The sequence below is a fragment of the Colletotrichum spaethianum genome, assembly GCF_022836535.1.
Source record: "Colletotrichum spaethianum MAFF 239500 DNA, contig13, whole genome shotgun sequence".
Lineage (NCBI taxonomy): Eukaryota > Fungi > Ascomycota > Sordariomycetes > Glomerellales > Glomerellaceae > Colletotrichum > Colletotrichum spaethianum.
In genome coordinates, this window is record NW_026054783.1 from 329,536 (window position 1) to 348,663 (window position 19,128).

Genomic DNA, 19,128 nt, shown 5'->3' on the forward strand with positions numbered 1-19,128 from the left:
TCGTCTCATGCTTTGCAGCCTAAAAGTCAACAGAAGTGTCTCTTTTGGGCTGTATTGTTCCTGAATACTGGCGAAGGGCAAGTCCTCCAAGGCGACTGAAACCGTGTGGTTTTTGGGTTTATTTTGGGAGGGGGTTTTGTTCTACTATCTGTGGTATAGCCCGCTTACTGTACCATGTGGCAAGGCAATGAATGTGTCCCATCTGCCCTGGCAAAGGAGAGGTACTATGTACCTACGACGAGGCAAGTAGCGATCCATTCATCCCTCCCGCCCCGTTTCCTCCTCCGCACGGCACCCACGCCGCACATCTGCCAGTCCAGCGTGTTCCATTATTCCGTCTACGTCCCGTCCGCCCAGTCCCGTTCCAGCTCCAGTCCCAATCCCAGTCTCAATCCCCGATTGCACCTCCAGTCCCGTCCAGTCCAGAGTCTGCTCCCAAATTCCACGTCGGCTTCAGCCAAGTCGAGTGCCACCACTAGTGTACCACCACCAACTCTTTTCCTCCCTCTTTCCCACGCTCCATCCATCCATCCATCCGTCCATCTGTCAGGTCTGTCTTGATGACTGCCTCTTGTTTCCATTCTCGTGCACGTTAGCAGTACCTCGCCTTCCACGTCCTCCCTCCCGGGCCGTCAGTAAAGGTGCCTCACTGTGACCTCGCAGCCGGGCCCGCGGTCGTCGGCCACTGGCACCACCCCTGCCCTCACTAGACAAGGCCCTCCCATCAAACCACTCTTGTACCTCCTTACGGGCCTGGGCATCCCCCTGAACCCGCCCGCTCCCTCTTGTCCCCTACCCTCGCTGCTAAAAGAGTACAGACTGGTCAAGCCAGGGCTTGCCATAGTCTCGCTCGTCCTCCACGTCGGCCGTCGCACCTCTTCATCGTTTCCGACCAGTCGACCGCCTAGGTCCTGATCAACGTTCCCAAACTCGACAAGTCGACGCCAGCTTTGCTCTCGCCTCGTCTGCGGGTTCAAGGCCTATCCCACCTGCCTCGTCGACTCTGCACCTCACCTCACCTCACCTCGCTCTCACCTAACCCTTCTTCTGCTCGCCGACGCCTTTTCTCCGCCCCCAAAGGCACCGGGGCCCTTGAGCACCACCTCTCCCGTTGATTGACGAATTTCCCTCGAAGCCTCCCAAGCGAAGCCAAACGAGCGCTACCACGACGGCACCATCCAGGCCGGCCGCTACTGTCAGCGCGTTCAATTTTTCTCCCCCCCCCCTTCATCTGTCTGGTTTCGCCGCTATCGCAGCCTCGAGCACACACAGACACACCACCCGAACGCCACCCATTCGACGCTACGCTGCCTCCGACGTACACGCCCATCCTGTCGGGCATCTGGCACGAGACGCACAGCCTGTCGACCCTCTTCCCCCTCGTCGTCCATGATACAGCTCCTTCGAGTCGATTCCCCGAACACCGATCGTCTTGCTGCCGACGTTTCGTTCATGACAGGCGACGAAGTCGTCGTCCTGCTTGCTAGATAATTGTGACAGCGTCCTGCAAAAGAAACAGGACGTCCTGCTCGTCATGGCCACCGTCATGGAGGATTATCTCGAGAGTCCCATGGACCAAGACGACGTCTTCCCTTGCAAAGGCTGCGGAGAGGTAAGATGGTCCACACTGCTGACTTCTGGACTATTTTGCAAGCACGTACTGACGGCGGTGCCCTTACCCGACTAGATCCTAGAAGAGGGCAAAGCGTTCGAACTTGGTACGTTTGTTCATTTACTTCCTTTCCACCTCCCCCTCACCCTCGTTCTCCCTATCCGTTCTCTGCTCTGAGCAGCATCTTCTGGCCTCATTGTGCTGCCATGCTGTCCCCCATGGCTATGCCGTCGGTAGTCTCCAAGTTCAACCATGCTGATGAGTCTCCTTCATCCTCAGCCGGAAACCGATGGCATCTCAACTGCTTCCGCTGCAACACCTGTGGCACACTCCTCGATTCCGATGCGAACCTACTCCTCCTCGGCGATGGCTCGCTCATCTGCAACAATTGCACCTACAGCTGCAGTGCCTGCAACAACAAGATTGAGGACCTCGCTATTCTTACCGGCGACCAGGCCTTTTGCGCGACGTGTTTCCGCTGCCGCAACTGCAAGCGTAAGATTGAGAACCTGCGATATGCGCGGACATCACAAGGCATCTTCTGCATGAGCTGTCATGAGTCGCTCATGGCAAGACGGAGGAAAAAATCAAAAGCGGCAGCCCAGGCCAAGTCAAAGGAGAAGGACGGATCTCCCATGATCACGGACAAGTCGCTCCCTGCTCTTCCTCCCAACGCCATCCCTCCCAATGCCTTCCACGATACACGGGTCGATCCCGACTCCGACAAGGAGACCCCGACCGAGCTGTCTCCTAGACCGCGCCCGGCTTATAGCAGGAACGACTCGGGGTCCAAGAATAGCGGTCGACTGTCGCGCTCGCCCGAGCGTGCCTCGGAATCCACCAAGGACGCTGGCTTGGGTCTGGCCCCATCGAACTACCGCAACAACCGTAACTCGGCCATGTACGCTCCGAGCAGCAACAACAACAGCAGCAGCAACAACGCTGATGCCAACAGCGGCGACGACGGGTTCTTCATTCCTGTTGCCCTGGATTACACGCCGGCCTCGAACGCGACCCCACGATCAACCTCGGAAAACACGTCGAGTGCCTCCAAGAAGCAAGATAAGGAGTATTTCAGTCTGCCTCGGACCAGCACGGACAAGAAGGCCGACTCCCAGTCCTCAACCCCTCACATTGCGTTCCAAGAAAAGGGTCGGCAACCGTCGTCCGATTACGAGTCTGGACCTATCAAGCTGCCTCTGCGCAAGACGTCGAAATCGTCGAGAAATGACAACCGGTCGTCGGTCATGAATGATGAAAAGACGCAAAAAGTAACCACCGGCAAGCTCTCGCCGTCGATTGACGAGTTCAAGCTGCAGGATGCGCCCAAGAGTAAGAAGCTCATCAGCCCGAGAAGCACCTCTCACTCGGCCACCATGACCCCGGAAAGTGGCAGCGCCAAGAGCAGCGAGGGTGTTCTTCGCAAAGACAAGGAGCCTTTTTCGAGCTTGTCTTCGTCCGATTCACCTCCCCGCATGGGCGGTGGAACAGCTCGATCGTCCCAGGATTCGAGACAGCGCGATGAGGGCGAGGTGCGCCCCTCACTGGACTCCATCTCTTCCTCGCGAACAGACACGACGGCTGGCAAATCCATCACCCGAAAGGAGTTGCCATCTTCACGCAGTGGTAGGTCATCCCCGTACTCGTGTTTTACCATGATGCAAGACGCACCGACCTCTAACCTTCTTTTCACAGCAAACGGCAAGCCTGGCGGCTCTCTGAATCGATCCGCTACACACGATGAGACAAGCTCCTCGGGTCTCTCCGCTGCGCGCCCGAGTATGACTGAGCACAAGCTCAGCGATACTTACATGCAGCCTCGAGCGCCCCCGCAACCGCCCGGTGTGCCCGCGAACACTCCCAAACCTCCCGCAAAGGACGCAAAGGATCAGACGAATGTCAACGAGGAAGGCAAGGTCTCCCCCAAGCTACCTAGATGGAGCTCAGGTGGCGATTTCAGTATGGACGAGGACATGGCTAGGATCCTCGGCACCGACGAAGGTTCATCATCTATCCTGCGCCGCGTGTCAAACGCTGTCCGTCACGGACGCACCAACAGCATCGAAGGCAACCATTCTCAGCCTCCCCAGCACCCTCATAGAGTGACTGGCCACTCGCGGAGTATTAGCGAAACCACCCGCGGCACCGCCTCGCCTCGCTGGCCCAAGACGCCCCTCGTTGAGGATCCCAACGGGTACGAGGTCAGCAGTCCCGTTTCCCTTCACTCGAGCGACGACCCGGCCTTCCTCAAGCGGCAGCTGCGTAACTCGGAGAACCGCGTTGCGGAACTAGAGAGACAGTTCACCACGGAGAAGGATCTGAAGCGACTGAACAAGACGCTCATTGAGAAGCGCAAGACGGTCTCGGTGCTGGACACCCAAACTGAGATTATGATTCGTCAGCTCGAAGTCTTGGCCGGATACGTTGAACGCGCAAAAGAGACAAAGACACCTGTCGATCCCCGCGACTTGGAAGATTCCGCCATCAAAGAGTTTGTACAGAAGCTGGACAAGGTCAAACAGGTGATGAGCGCAGCGATTGAGCAGCTCCACGCCGAGCGCGACGAGCTGGTTGACGAGAAGAACCAAGCGATGGCCGACAGGGACCGCGCGCTTTTGGAGTTTGAGCAGCTATCATCCAAGAACGCTCAGCTCGCCGACATGAACAACGAAATGACCCATCAGATCCAGGAGCGGTTCAAGTCTCAGATCGGCGGTGAGCTCAAGTCGCCCAACGGACTGGGTATCTACAGCCAGAGCAAGGTGTTCTCGTCGTCTCAGCTGAACTTGGCCGATTCCGCGAGCTTGTCCACGACTCTCGTTCACGAGACGGACGAGCCGGTGGTTGAGGCTAGGCCGACCGTGGTCGACATAAGGAAGGGCCAGGTCAAGAAGTTCAACTGGAAGAAGGGCTCAAAGGGCCTGGCACAGAACGTGGCCAAGGGTGTCAACCGTGCCGTAGTGGCCTTCCAACAGGAGCGCGAGCGTGGCCCGCATCAGGGCTTGACTGGCGACAACATCGGCATGCCGTACAACATGACGGTCTCCCAAGTGGAGGCCCCCAGTGCCCCGGCCCCTGCGCCTGCGCAAAAGGGCTCGCAGCAGGCAGTCGATCGCCAGGGTTTCGGCTTCTTCAAGAAGGGCAGCAACCAGAAGTCCATGTCCTCGACCAATGTATCGACGCCCGCCATCGCAGAAGCACCCACCACCTTGTTCGGCTCTGATCTTACCGAGAGAGCCGACTACGAACGCCGTACCATTCCCAGCGTCGTGACGCGCTGCATTGAAGAGGTCGAACTCCGTGGTATGGACATTGAGGGCATCTACCGAAAGACGGGCGGCAATTCGCAGGTGAAGATGATACAGGAAGGATTCGATAAGAGCGAGGATTACGACATTTCAGACCCTGGCCTCGACATCACTGCTGTGACGAGCGTGCTCAAGCAATACTTCAGAAAGCTCCCGATGCCGCTACTGACGTACGAGGTGTATGACAGGGTCTTGGAGTCCAACGGTAAGTTTGCCCACATGGATTTGCATCCTCAATTCTAACGCTCTCCAGCCCTCACCGACCAGACCGAGCGCTGCGACCACCTCCGCAAGGTGTTCAGCTCGATGCCCGAGCGCCACCGCGACTGCCTCGAATTCCTCATGTTCCATCTTGCGCGGGTGGCCCAACGAGAGCCTGAGAACTTGGTACGTTGTACAGAATCCATATCATGATGTGCCATAGTGCTAACGATGCGTCAGATGTCGCCCAAGAACTTGGCGGTCGTGTTTGCTCCAACAATCATGCGAGACACAAGCCTGGAACGAGAGATGACAGACATGCACGCCAAGAACCTGGCTGTGCAGTTCGTCATTGAGAACAGTAACACCATCTTTACTGACTGAACACCTCGCTTGGATGGCTCAAGGTGATATTGGAAACCATTGTACATATCGACGCACCCACGACTTTACGCCTTCGACCGCATTTTCCTTCAATGACCCTGGTTCGGAGAAGCTTATCCCATAGCCGATGGCCTATGACTCTGCATTTGGACTCGAATGTGTTCAAACGCCGCTCATGGCCACCAAAAAAAGAGAAGGAGGGGCTTGGTCCGCACCAGAAACTTTAATGATATCCAAATTTCTTGCTTCGGGGCACGAAAGGGAGTTTCTTGGTTCTCGAAGGCGGGTTTAGGAATCAGGACCGGCGGGACGTGTTTACTTTCGTTGCGAGCGCGCTTTTCACCACCCTCACTCGTTGGGATTCGAGTGCTGAGGACGACTTGATTTGTTGCAAGTGTTGTGCTTGAGTAGTAGAAACGGAGAGGAAGTGGGGGGGGGGTTCAAAGCGAACGTATAGTGGACGAGGGACGAGAACGAGGCTGGCTAGTCAGAGGGCATGCATGCATGGTGCTTGCGCATCGAGTCATCAAAGGGGGAAAGGGAAGAAGGGGAGCGGGTTTTCAAGTTTAGTGACGCCGCAAATATCTAGCAAGACGGTCCCGGCCGTCGATTCTCTGTGCACAAAGTCAAACCAAAGCTTTTATTTTCCCTCGTGCCCGCGGCCCTGTGATTTATACATGTGGTATCAAACTATGTGTAAAAGGAGACTGCCAATGTTCCCAGAAATGCTCTTCCGCCACGGTTCTACTGTACTGCCCACGGTTCTAAAACCCCCTCTCACCGACGAAAGACACGCTTCGCGTCCCCGCCCTCACTTGGAGTCCCCCACCATGCGCTTCACCTTTTCGAGCAGCAGCGCGCTCTCCCTGCCGAGGCGGCGCTGGCCGTCCTCGCCGCCCTTGCGGGCCTTGGCCATGGCGCGGCGGTACCGCTCGCGGTCGGCCGTCTTGCGCTCGCGCTCCTCGCGGCGGCGCTGGATCTCGGCGCGGCGGGCCTCGGCCTCGGCGCGCTTCTGCTCGGCGTGGGCGAGCTGCTTCTCGTAGTAGCCCGGCTTGCGGGGGCGCCGGGGCTTGCGGGGTTCGTAGCGGTCCACGGCGGCGGCGTCTTCCGCGTCGTCTGGGGTGGTGGTGGTGGTGGACGTGGTGCGCGTGCCGGGGAGTTCGGCGTTGGAGCCGGTGGCGGTCGCGGCGCCGCGTTTGCGCTTCACGGCGATGGTGTTTGGGTTCGGGGGCTCGCCGTCGTTGGTGATCATCTCGGCGCGGGAGGGGTGGATCTCCCCCTCGAGGGGCGGCGCGGGTGCTGCGCCTGTGTCTGCGGCGTCTGTGGGCGGCGACGGTTCCGATGCCGCTGGTGCCGGTGCCGGTGAGCCGGATGGTGCCTTGGCGGTTTGGGGTTCCTGAACGTCGTCGAGCTCATCGTCGCTTGAGGCCTCCTGTGTGGGCGGGGCGGCGGCGACGGCAGCAGCGGCAAGAGGCTGCTGGGCTTTGGATGAAGCCTGGGAGGCGAGTTCCTTCTCCTTGATCTTGGCGTAGGCCTTCTTGATCTTGGCCTTGTGGATGAGTTCCAGCTTCTTCTTCTCGACTGCGGAATGTGTCAGCACGCGTGAACGGGAGGGCTGGCATAGACGCCGAGGGGGGTGCGGTCACTCACCCTTCCTGCGCCATGGTCCTTCGGGGAGGTTATCGGGGCCAACGCGGAAACCCTTGCGCTTCTTGGCCTGCTGGGCGTCCCTGGGGGACGCCGCTGCTGCGCCCTCGGCGGCGCGTTTGGGGGCCATGTTGATGCGTTTGGCGAGTTTCGTCTTGAGAGGTGAGGGTGAGAGGGCCAAGCTTGAGGTCGGCGATGAGAGGACCGAGGTCCTAGGAAAGCCCTTGGGGGGTGGTATGAGCTGGTTCGGTCTGCCAAAACCCTGGCGTCGTTTTCCGGTGTGGGCCGTATAACGCTTTCCTAAACACAGATGGTCGATGTCGAGCTCGGCCTTTGAGTGAGGTTTGATGGATGTGAGACGTCGAGTGTGTAAATGGGCAGTCGAAGGAGGATGAAATTTTTGGTGGGTCTGGCCGATGAGAGGTTCGAAGGTGAGACGAAATCGGGTTAGCGCTGGTCCCGCTTTTCACCAGGTGGATGGACGGCCCGCTTCGGGTGTTGGCCCCCCCCGGGCTCATGGTTTTTGGACCTCACGACATCGCCAACGCCGACTTGAACATCTTACGTCCTTCCGGGATTGCGTTTCGAAACCTTGCTTCTAATTCATGATTACTTTTCTCGCATTGCAATTTTGCTATTTCGATCATCCCGTCAGCCGGGTATCGTTCTTTAGTGTCCACTTCCCCCTTTTGCTCCTGCTGTCCAACGTCGTCTCTGGGTCTTCCTTACATGGCTTCCAGCGTCTCAGAATCCGCAGCTGACCTAGATTGCATCGTACTCTCTCGGAAGATTGTTTGACGGTACTGTTCCATACTAGCTTGCTACGCGAAACAAACTGCGTCTCTTCATGAAGTGCCTCATGAGGTGATCGACTCACCAGTCGAGACATGCTGCGGGCTACCAAGTATCGTTCATCCTTTGATTCTGGTCCTCCAATTTTGAAAAACACGAGCTTACCCAGAGAAAAGGAACAAGCAAAGAAAAATGGAAAAGCGGGTGTTCGTCATTGGCTTCGCCGGGCCCCTCTACGAGGTGAAGTCAAGATGACTTCTCTCGGGTGCCTCCTAGGCAACCACCTCACCCAACCAACCATTTCCTGCCTTGTCTGTCTGCCTGCCTAGCCACCAACCACCTCCTGCCTTTGCTTCTTCCTATTTACTCTTCTCAGGGCATCGGAGCTCCCATCACAAGTTCAGCTATGATGCAGGCCATCCGGGGACGCCCCCCGTGGTCTAGTTGGTGAAAGCGGGCGAGCCCGTATATAGGGAGTCACAAATATTACCAGACCCTCTGGGTTCGAGTTCCCTATCACCTTGTGATGCAGCAGGCTTGGGTAGCGCGGGGTCTCTCAGAGATTGTGCGTTGAACAATTTTTTAAACTTCCTAAGTGTGTCTTCTTGCAGCAAGTCTCCAAGTGAGATAACGGCGAGGGTGACCTTTTGGTTTCTTGTGCAAGATGCCATATCATGGTGCCTGTGATGATGGCTCCTTTGAGATTATGTAAAGGGATATGTTCTACAGTTCTGTTTCTATGTTCCCATAACCAGAAGATATGTGACATCTATATGAGATAAGCAAGACGCGCAAAATGTGCTTCCTTCCTTCTCATGAACAAAATCCGAACCATGCAATGGACCTCGTACCATCTATCATCACAACCCAGAATCCCATCATGCATCGCAACGAAGCCGCAATCCCATCCTCGCCAGCGTCGCCAGAGACCCGTTAACCTCACAGCTTCTCCTTCAGCCTGACGAACAAACTCTCCGCCTTGGCCAGCACCCTCCCCTCCCGGTCCTCGATCCGTCCTCGGATCCACCACTTCCTCCCTTGCACCCGCACGACCTCGACGACGCACAGCACCGTCTGCGGCGTCTGCACGGGCCGCACGTACGTCACATTGAGGTACGCCGTCATGTACGACTCCTCCTCCGGCATCAGCCCCTCGGTCTTGTTGACGAGGAAGACCATGCCGATGGTCTCGTCCAGCACCGTCGCGACGATGCCCCCGTGCGACACGTTGGGGTACCCGTTGACGCCGGCGCGGAGCGTGAGGAGGGATTTGAGCTCGCGCACAAGGTGGCCGCCGCCGCCGCCGTCGTCCGTTGCAACGGCGGGCGTTGATGATGATGATGATGATGATGATGCCGACGGGGTGGTTGTTGGCGATGGAGACGAAGATGACGGCCGTTTGTAAAACGTCAGGAACGCGGCAATCGTCTCCTCCGTGTGCAGCGTCGTCGAGAACAGCTGGTCCTCCGTGCTGGGCTTCGGGAACCGCGACGCCGCCGTCTCACGGACGGTGCCCGGCTCGCTGAGGAGCGCCGCGCACCATTGGATGCCGAGGAAGTGTTGGACGTCCGGGTTGTCCGCCTCCATGGTTGCCGTTCTCTTGTCTCCCTTTCTTCTATGCCAAGCTGTATTCTGATTTGATTCGACCTCTTGAGATGCCGAGACTCCTGTCGGGCTCGATCAACGCTGTGTAGGGATGTGCGACTTTGAACCCAATGTTTTCCATGGGCCCAATCAATCAGATACGAAATGTGAGAGCTTCAAGTGAGCGGAAAAGAGCCGAGGTCATAATCAGATTTGGTCCGTGCGCCGCTCGCGGTATGTCACCATGTTACCCCCCCCCCCCCCCCCCCCCCCCCCCCCCCCCCCCCCCCTGGCAACTTGGGAAAGACGGGACGAGCCACACCTCACTCGCGGTTCCCCACTGATGGAAGATTGGTACCGATACACGTTGAATCCCGTCTGAGAGCTCAATGAAGAGCTTAAATGGGAGGGGGGAACTGGCTGGGTTGACAAGTTCGTCTCGTGTCGGCATCTGCAGCCGGACTCACAAATCCTCGTCACCTCCGGACCTTCAGATGCTGATACTTAGCGCGCTGTGCTCTTTTCCGAGGTCGCTAAAGCATATATCTAAACCTATTGCTCACTATCGTCGCGCGCACACTGGAACCAACCAGCCCTTCCTCCTCCTCAGCATCACTACTACTAGCTCGAACGGCGTCCATCTTGCGGTTCAGATAGCCGAGGTAGAACCTCAAGAATAGCGTCAAGACGGCCACGGCGAGCATAGCACCCGCGCAGGCCTGCATGCCAGGCGCGTAGAAGGGCGCATCTCTATCTGGATACAACCTCGTGCCCACGAGTGGTCCGCATTGTCCAACGATCTGCATCAGGGCGAAGCCGCCGCCTTGCCTGCTTTCCGAAGCTTGGTTGTTGATGCTCCAAGCCACGGTGAGCGTCACAACGTTGAAAAAGCCTACGGCGGCGGGATACACGGCCAGGTAACGCACCAGCGGCGACAGGCCTAGCGGCTTTGCAAATGCAAGCGCGGAATATCCGCCGGCCGACGCGAGGGCGTGGACTACAATAGGGATAGATCGGTTCTGCATCTGATCCGACAAGTGGGCGGTCAGGAGAACGGCGAGGAAAGCCAGAAGATAGGGCGGAGCGCTGAGCCCTTGAGACTCCAGGCGAGAGTGGCCCATTTCCATCAGGATCTGGGGAAGAAAGACCGGTAGGGAGGAATACGCCATGTTGGTGAGGAAGAACATGGCAGCCGTCAGTAATGCCATTGGGTCACACAAAACGGCCAATACTTCGCGACCCTTGAGGCTACGTGAGTCTTTGTCTCCGCGGTTCTTGTGCGGGTTCTCACGTCGAAGACGGAGGCGGGCAACTTTTTGCTCACGCGCAGTAAGGTACCGCGCCGTCTCTGGACTATCGGGGATGACGTGCCATGCAGCGACGGCCGCGACGACGGATGGGAAGCCTTCAACGAGGAAGAGCAGACGCCAAGGGGCGATCGGACCATTCTCTGCAAAGTTGGTAATCAACCAAGCCAACGACGATGCGAACGTTGTTGCCAGTGGTGCGGCTATTCGGAGTCAGTAGTGAACCGATGCAGTTTAAGGCACCGACCAACACTAACCAGAAATAAAGATGGCTGTACGGAATGCCAACTCCTCTCTCTTGAAAAAGAAAGACAAGTAAAATGGTATACCGGTGAACCCGGCCTCTCCAATACCGAGTAGCACCCGCAGAAGGATGAGCATGGGGTATGAAACGGCGACGGACTGCAGTGAGGCGGTTAAGCCCCACGACAACACAATCATGGAGACGTATATGTGGGCTGGGATGAGCTTCCACAGCAGCGACATCCACTCAAAGGAGATATACGAGATGTAAAAGGCCGTCAGTGTCCACTGGTACCACCCGTCCCATGGTGGATTTGTCTGGAGGTCTTGTTCCATTCCAGAAATGCGCGCCGATCCCAGGTCTTCGTTGACACGTCAGTATGATACCGGTCGCAAGAGATCATTCCGGGTGCGCCATACTCGACCGATCCAGAAAGCTGAGCATGAATAGCAGCGCTACGAAAAGCACCAGCTTGCGGTCATGCTTGCGAACAACGGATCTCTCCTCATCGGGGGTGTAGAGCTGGAAGCTGGCAACGGTGCTGGTGCTCGTCCGCCTCCGCAGCGAGAGCACGTCGTCGCCCCATCCATCGTCATCCCTCGTCGGCGACTTCCTCAAGCTCTTCAGCTCGTAAGCCTGGCCGCCGCCGAGCTCCGCCTCGTGCAGATGCAGATCCTCCTCGGCGGCGGCGGCGTTGTCTTCGAGGTCGCTATCGAGGTCGAACTCTGCCGTGGTCTGCGCAAACGACGGCGACAACTCGCCCGCGCGGGGGAGTGGCCAGATGCGTGAAGCCTCGAGGATTCGGCCATGGCGAGCGGTGGAGGGGAGTCATGCGTTGCGTCGGGGTTGAGGGGCGCACAATGGGTTGGAGGAGGTGTGTTACGGGAAAATAGTTGATGTTTACACCATGAAATTGGATAGCAGATGCTCAGCTCGTAGGCCCGTGTTGGCGCGCGACGAAAGTAGGCGGCCGTTTCGCCGCATCAAAATGGGCGTTGTCGACGGAGCTAGCTCGTGTTCCCAGGGTAAAGTATGTATGTCTTGGAAGGGGCGAGCTGGGTGCATTGTTGCTGCTGAAATACCTGGGAACCATCGGATGGTTAGCAGAGCACCTTCGGCCAATGACGTAGCAAGCTAGCCCCTGCTTCGCTCCGAACGGGAAGCTGTGGGGGGTATCCTCAGTGTCACTGCGGGAAGGTTAGCGGCTTGCAGGACAAGACCGCAGGAGACAGGGGTCGTTAATGAAGCCTCTCGTCTTCTTTGTTCTGGTTCAAGAGTCAATTGACAGTTCAATTCTTGTGCGCCTTCGCTTTGAAACCGTGTGTTCTGCACTGCCGCGTGGGCATGTGGCTAATTCGTTTTTTGAAAAAAAAAAAAAAAAAAGTTCGAAATGTGCTGTGCCCTAGAGAGGCAGACAGCACGGTTAAGATAAAAACAAGATACAATACAGGTTTAGATGACAGTGGTCCGCTTCGATAGCAGATTCCAATCTGGTTACCAATGGTCATGGGTCATCGTTTTTCTTCCCAAATAGTCTCCTAAACCCGCCGCTTTTGGGCGTCTTTGGCCTGAAATCCATTGACGGTTTGGCCTGTAATGTTGGCGTCTCCTTTTCCGTCCAGTTGCCCACCATGTTGGGATGCTGGGGAAGCGTGCCGTAGGGCAAGCCCGCCTCCTTTGGCGATATTTGCTGTGACTGTTGTTGCGGCGACATAGCTGTCGCGAACTGACTTGCCGGCACGCTCGACATGAACTCCCGCGGCGACGCCCCTCCCCTTGAAGGACCTGCGCTTCGATCGCGGGGTCTTGGAGTCGCGTTCTCCGCCTCGCGTGCAATCTCCTCTTCCTGCGCCCTTGCCGCACCCAGGTCTTCGGGGAAGTCGCGCACTTCGTCGCCGCAAACCACGATATACCACCGGATATCCTCCCCTCGCTGCAGCTGGTCCCTCAGCTTCTCAAACCACCCGGTCTTCCTCCCCGAGGAGCCCTTCTTAGCCTTGTAGAACTCGTCGCTCGGGGCACTCGCCATCGCCTTTGTCTCGCTTAACCGCTCTTCGTAGCGTACAATCTCTTCCGTTATCGAATTGCTCAGGTCGATGCGCACCACATGGTCGGCGACGTATGCGTAGGGACGGCTGACGTAGCTCAGGTCGGTCGGGTCGTATTCCTCCAGTAGCTTCACGGCGCTCCAGTCGTTCTGCAGCACGTCGTCCTCCTCGGGAGGGACGGTCGAGGCCGGTACATCATATTCGTTGCGCAGGGCGGCAGCCTTGGACGCCTTGGACTTGTTGCGCTTCTTCTTGTCACGCTGGGCCTCGGTTTCGTCGGGTATGGGTTCGGGGAGGAAATCGAAGAGGGAGTAGAAGGACTCGAGGATGGCGGGAGACGAGTTCGGCGCGATGATCCATTCGGGGCGGCGTCATCGATGTTCTGGACGACGACAAAGACACGAATGCTCCGACGATCCCAACGGAAGCCGTGGCAGAGGTAGGTAGGCATGGTGAGTGGTCGCGATAAGGCTTGGGGTATGGGCGGGGGGGGATGCGCGAAAGATAGGACGAAGCGGCGGGTGGCAGCGGGGCGTAGACAGCCCAGCCCGGGGGGTGCGGAACGATAACGACGGTCGATCGGTGGAGAGCTCCGGACTGGGGTGAAGGAGGAGGAAGGTGTGGTTGCCGGAGTCGAGGTTGGGTACCGTCGTTATTGGCGTCGTCGTTCGGCGTCGTCGAGGATTCAGAGGTGCCGGAGAGCGGGTCGGATCAGGCAGTTGCAAAAGCCGAGACTCGAAGAGGGCTGATGATGAGCGTCCTACGTCAGGTCAGGTCGAGAGGCGTCAGACAGCCCTGCCGAGACCAATTTGACAGGAGCGTAGGGATGTGAGAGGCAGGGAGGCAGGATGAAGTGTTGGTTGCCGGCGAGCGATGACGAGACAGGTAGATTCGCAGTGCATTATTCAAGCTGTGGCCGAGGAAACATGGCCTGTCGCATCGCACGCTGGGCTGCCGCGCACCACCTGACGCCCAACGCAATAATCCACGGATCAACCGATGACTGGACCGAATTCTAAGTGGTCGGAGAGGCGGCGGACGACGGTGCGCTTGGTATAGAAAAAAGCAAGGAGAAAGGGCAAGCAAGGCCTAGCCAGGCGAAGACGGAGAAGACGAGACGTGCAATGGAATGTCGAGAGGTGGGCAGAAAAAGGGAAAGGAAGATTGCCAATAAGAAAACGGAATGATGGCACGAAATGGAACGGCAAGAATGGCGGCAGCCCCAGGTTTCCGTGTCTGACAGACGCCACGCTACCACGCGAGTGAGGGACGAGCCAACCGGAAGAGCTTCTGGGATTGCTGTGCTGTTTTGCTGTTTTGACACTTTGGCTGTTTGCGCCTAGTGCTTCGTTCTCGTTACCTCTGTTCTCTGTCTGTGCTCGGACGTGGCTCAGCTCAGACGGGAACCGGCCTATTTCGGGACGCTACGACGAACCTGCCAGCACTCCAATTGTATCAGATGTCACTACCGCCGTCGTGGTCTGGTGGGTCACCTCGATGACTGGACTGGGCTGGACCGGGGAAGCAGCTGTGTGTTTCCAGCACTCGACGGGAGGGGAGCCTGTTTGCAGATGGGAGACCGTGAAGGATGAAGCCTACAGCATCGCCGGTTTGCTGGCTTTTCTACCTAGTACCTGGGTGGACGGGCAGCCGGGGACGACACATTGAGGGGAAAAGCAATGCCATTGGGCTGACGGGCTGAGCCGGCAGTCTGCAATTGGACGTGCCGGCGCTAATCATCCCTTTTCTCTGGCAAATTGCCGTGGTTCGTGATATTTTGGTAAGACGGACGGCGTATAACGCCCGCGTTTCGTTATCGGTTCAGCCGCAGAAATAGAACCGACCAAGCCCAGCCACGAAAGCTTGACATGACTATCGTGCCATATGGCAAGAGCTGGGCGCAGTAGGTACGCAGAGCGACACGGGGGACCGCAGAGTCGTGTGTTTCTTGGCCGCCCACTTCTTCGTATCAGCTCAAGAGAGACAGGTATGTAGGTACACTATGTGTGTGTTGCCATGCACCCGAGGGGATCGGCAACGCGGCTTCAATCCTTCGCTGCCAACGGCAGTGTTGGCCCTCGTCCCTCACGACGCCGGCAATCGAGCACGATTCCATCCATAAAACATGAAAAGGGGAATATTCTGGATGGACATCATTAGAAGAGGAAGGATTCGTAGGTTTCGCTCTGTCAAAGAACCAATCAGTCATGTTAAACACCGCTCCGGCTCAGCATGGAGAAATTGTCATCACGACATTTTTTTTCCCCTGTTGTGCACTGCTAGTGCTTATCGGGAGGTCTGAAGCCGGACAGGGACCATCCATGGCTCGGACTTGAAGATGGGGTTGTGGGGCGAGAGTGCGAGATGTTGCAGCTGCTTGCCTATTGCAACGCTGGTAAGCACTGGATTGCCACTGTCAACTCGTCAGTGGGACGACCAGAGTCCAGTGTCCTGTTATCGGTTCTCTTGGATATGGTTGTGGACGAGTGGTATTGACTCTGAATCGAAGCAGGCTGTGGGCGTCGGTTTGGGTCAGCAAGACAAACACGGGAGCCAGCCTAAGATTAGGTGTCCGTGGTGCGTCTCTGCCGCCGCTGTGGCGCTTTCTGATCTATTTAGTATCTATTTATTGCCCTCTTTCATTTTGTTGCGGGCTGAAGCGGTAAGCCTCTCCCGCGGGCAAGAGGTGCCGCCAAGCAGCCTCATCCATTGTGCCTCAGTTACCTGCACTCTATCAGGGCTAAGAAAGAGCCTCATCAGGTCCTGTTCCCAATCGGGTTGCTCATGCTTCGCCGCACCCAATTCGACGATTCCGGGTCGTGGTGACAGTGTTGGCTATGGAGACAGGGAAGATGAACGGCAATCTTCATCTCGGGGTGAGGGTCGCATTGTTCTTCTCCATCTTCGATCCGCAGGCGTTCGGATGTTGGAAGAAGGCCGAGATGCGGGTTCTCTTCAGCGTTCGGATGGGGAAAATGACCGCTCGTTCACCCTGTAGTCCGTGACTAGACCGGGGTCGCGACCCCATCAAAGCTCGATTGGCCAACAGTCTAGAACTCCTGGGTCTGTTTCCGCCTCACTCCCTCGTTGTGCCATCTCCAAGGAAACCTGCGGGTGGACGCCACTAATCCTCTCTTGATAGGAAAAAGCGCGAGGGAAGATGAAGGTGAATGAAGCGTTGGGCGTTGGGTGCTTGGCCAACGTGGGCAACGCTTTTCCTCCATGCTTTCTTCACCCCTAGCTTTGTCTAAGCCTTGGCAGGATGACCCCGGCCCACGAACTAAGCTTCTTCCAGCTGTACGAGGCGCTCGCCCAATCAGTGTCGAACCCCCGAGACCCCTAGACGCTGGGAACCCAGGCGGCAATGATTTGAATGGCCCCGCGGCCGGATCGGGGGTAGGCCCCGTTGATTGGCGCGCTGTACGATTTCCCAATCACGGTGTGCAATACGCCAAGTCGGGGTGGATCATGTGCTGCTGGCGGCCTGGCTGCTCGTCGTTCTTCGTTTATTAAGATGAGTGCCCTCGCCGGCTCCTGCTTTCGGATGGGAGAGGGGAGATGTGCCTACATTTACCAGGCCATTGTGGCGTGGCAGTGCCTATTTCCGTGGACGTCAGTCGGTGCTGCTGTGATGGGTTTCCCAGCGCTCGTGTTCTCCAGCCATTCAGAAATGCCTGATTGGCATTGGAATTATCCAATCGACCTGGCCGAGAATCCGACACAATCATGTCGAAAGCACAACACTGGCGCTCGATCAAATGTTGCTTTCCGAAATAATTTAGCGGTCGAAGACATCCCACAATGCGAGTACATTTCTCCGCCTTTACCCTGAAAGCGAGATGCCAGCTTCGTCCGCTGGGAGGCCGTTACATTCGGCTGGGACACACGCCGCCGGCCTCGACTCTGAATGGCGAGACAGGCTCGCCAGAGCTCATCGTTGGATGCATACCTGGACCCACAAGCATAAGTCCAGTAAGCTTCTTTGACCGTTGCTTCGGAATGAGCGTTGGAACCAACTGCAAGGCACCCTGTTCTCCGCCAAGGGCAGAAAACGCCCTTTCCATGCAAAAGTCCATTCAACTCGTGAGTTTAGGCAGTTTTACCCCGGTCACTTGGTAGGATGAAGCTCGAGCTTCTCTACCAACAGACGGCACACTTTGGGATTATTGGCTTGGCGCTTGCTTATAAGCAACGACTGGCCCGCTGGTGCTCAAGTGGCTCAAAACACAATCAACCGACCGTTTAACTCGGAGACAGACTGGAGAGGTTCGTTTGACAATGAAGATGGCATCGTTCTTTACCGCCGCTGCGGCTCTCTTGCCCCTCGCCAAGGCGCAGACATCAACCCGTGCGGAGGCAGCCCTCATCACCGCTTCCGCCCGTCCCTTCTTCATCTTCGACACCCACCCGACGGGCAGCCTCGAGGCATCCATCGTCGCTTACAACAGAGAAAATGCAACATACCACGTTGCCTGCCCGACCGCCGATGCAGCCTGCAAGAAGGAAGGCTACTGGCCGGCGACAGTCACCCACATCGAGGGCTCCAGCTGGCTCGGGACGAACACGGCCACGGCAGGCATCGAGAAGCAGTGGAGATGTCGTCTCGGCAGCAGCAGCAGCGACGTCGAGGTCATCCCGGACCAGTACGGACAGTGCTACGTGACGACCATAGACGCCGCGGGATCCACAACGGTGGACCCCGTGATGCCGGTCGACCTCTGCTTCCTGTCGGCGCATTCGGTGGTCGTGGCCGTGACAGCAGGGTTGGAGAAGGTCGAGGCGGTTCACCCGATCGTCACGGAGGACGAGTATAACCCGTCTGCTCTGCTTTCGTATTGGTCTGCGTGGAGAGCTACAGCGACTTGCGCGACGTTTACAAGCCCGGCACCGTATACCGGGTCGGTGTCTGGGGAACCTACGACTGGGGCTACAGGAAAGGCGTCGTTGCCGACAGAGACCGGAAGTGCGACGACGGAGGCGAAACCCAAGTCGGAGACAGGAGCAGACATCGGGACGGAAACAGGGACGGCTGCGGCGTCAGCGTCGGCGTCGACGTCCGCTCCGGCGAGTGGGTCTGGCCGGAAGTCGAGAAGCTGTCCGTTGGTGCTGGGGGCGGTGGCCGCAGGGCTGGCCGCTCTCTTGTGATCGGCGGGTGTGGATAGGATGACAAATGCGGAGCAAGAAATGGGGATGGTCGTGCAGCCCTCCAAAAAGCGCATTATGTGTCTGCCTTCGACGCTGATCAAGACGTTGCATTTGTTTCCCCAAGGCTACCCCACGATCTCGTATACCGAGCAACAGCTGCGTGTGCGTGATGATGATGGGCCACTACCGTCCCACACGCATGTGAGCTTCGGCCCGGTGAAATGCACTAAGTAATCAGTTATCTGTCAGCTTATGTCGCGGCTATGGTCGGGCCGTGGCACGTTTCCAACCCACCAGCGACCCCGCCTGTTCGGTGTGATTGCTTTGAGAGACAGCCAAGGCACCATGGCCATTCGGGCGAAAGTCATTGATTGAAGGCAGAGATTAAGCTTTCTCGTTTCCGTCACCCAGTTTCAAGAGGGCTTGAAACTCGCGGGCCAACAGAGTTGCGCTGAACAGGTGTGCCTCCATTCGCGTTTTCTCAAATCATGCCGCAACAGGTCATTGGCCGTGGCGGTTTGAGTTCAAGGACAATTGCTGAGTTGCATACCATGGAGATTGTGGAAGGGAGCTGAAAGTTGAGCGTGGTGAAGGTAAGCTTGACTGCAAAGTTGTATGTGTGTCGGCAGTAGTCTCGCTTGGGTTGCCCAAACTCTCTCGCTTTCGCGTTGGACGCACTGAGGTTTTTCGTCTCAACTAGGATCTCGATGTTCCTCTGTACCTGCAGCTAATTGGACCTGGGTCGCGAGAGCAGGTCCAACTCTCAGTCGCGACAGGGTAGGTAGCATGCCAGGTGGGGGCAAACGGTGCTTACCTAAAGCCAGCAACTGCCTGTAACTGAAAGCAGAGCCAGGGA

General features: G+C 57.3%; 7 protein-coding genes across 7 annotated transcripts; 2 read left to right on the forward strand and 5 right to left on the reverse strand.

The window, feature by feature from the left end:
* Positions 1-1,534: 1,534 nt before the first annotated feature.
* ColSpa_05763 (putative rhomboid protein) lies at positions 1,535-5,505 on the forward strand (the record flags this gene model as incomplete). Its single annotated transcript, XM_049271975.1, has 7 exons — positions 1,535-1,612; positions 1,688-1,718; positions 1,892-2,470; positions 2,675-3,238; positions 3,308-5,125; positions 5,174-5,307; positions 5,362-5,505. The coding sequence occupies 7 exons, from the start codon at positions 1,535-1,537 to the stop codon at positions 5,503-5,505; spliced, it is 3,348 nt and encodes a 1,115-aa protein (XP_049127932.1).
* Positions 5,506-6,316: 811 nt separating this feature from the next.
* Positions 6,317-7,282, reverse strand: ColSpa_05764 (uncharacterized protein; the record flags this gene model as incomplete). Its single annotated transcript, XM_049271976.1, has 2 exons — positions 6,317-7,086; positions 7,156-7,282. 2 exons carry the CDS (start codon positions 7,280-7,282, stop codon positions 6,317-6,319), a joined length of 897 nt encoding a protein of 298 aa, XP_049127933.1.
* Positions 7,283-8,883: 1,601 nt separating this feature from the next.
* ColSpa_05765 (acyl-coenzyme A thioesterase THEM4) lies at positions 8,884-9,531 on the reverse strand (the record flags this gene model as incomplete). The annotated part of the gene is made up of 1 exon (XM_049271977.1): positions 8,884-9,531. The coding sequence occupies one exon, from the start codon at positions 9,529-9,531 to the stop codon at positions 8,884-8,886; it is 648 nt and encodes a 215-aa protein (XP_049127934.1).
* A 530-nt stretch (positions 9,532-10,061) lies between these two features.
* On the reverse strand, positions 10,062-11,414 carry ColSpa_05766 (MFS transporter prlL; the record flags this gene model as incomplete). The annotated part of the gene is made up of 2 exons (XM_049271978.1): positions 10,062-11,038; positions 11,093-11,414. 2 exons carry the CDS (start codon positions 11,412-11,414, stop codon positions 10,062-10,064), a joined length of 1,299 nt encoding a protein of 432 aa, XP_049127935.1.
* Positions 11,415-11,478: 64 nt separating this feature from the next.
* On the reverse strand, positions 11,479-11,888 carry ColSpa_05767 (uncharacterized protein; the record flags this gene model as incomplete). The annotated part of the gene is made up of 2 exons (XM_049271979.1): positions 11,479-11,804; positions 11,825-11,888. 2 exons carry the CDS (start codon positions 11,886-11,888, stop codon positions 11,479-11,481), a joined length of 390 nt encoding a protein of 129 aa, XP_049127936.1.
* Positions 11,889-12,583: 695 nt separating this feature from the next.
* Positions 12,584-13,578, reverse strand: ColSpa_05768 (uncharacterized protein; the record flags this gene model as incomplete). Its single annotated transcript, XM_049271980.1, has 2 exons — positions 12,584-13,447; positions 13,528-13,578. The coding sequence occupies 2 exons, from the start codon at positions 13,576-13,578 to the stop codon at positions 12,584-12,586; spliced, it is 915 nt and encodes a 304-aa protein (XP_049127937.1).
* A 3,833-nt stretch (positions 13,579-17,411) lies between these two features.
* ColSpa_05769 (uncharacterized protein) lies at positions 17,412-18,289 on the forward strand (the record flags this gene model as incomplete). The annotated part of the gene is made up of 2 exons (XM_049271981.1): positions 17,412-17,965; positions 17,986-18,289. The coding sequence occupies 2 exons, from the start codon at positions 17,412-17,414 to the stop codon at positions 18,287-18,289; spliced, it is 858 nt and encodes a 285-aa protein (XP_049127938.1).
* Positions 18,290-19,128: the final 839 nt, after the last annotated feature.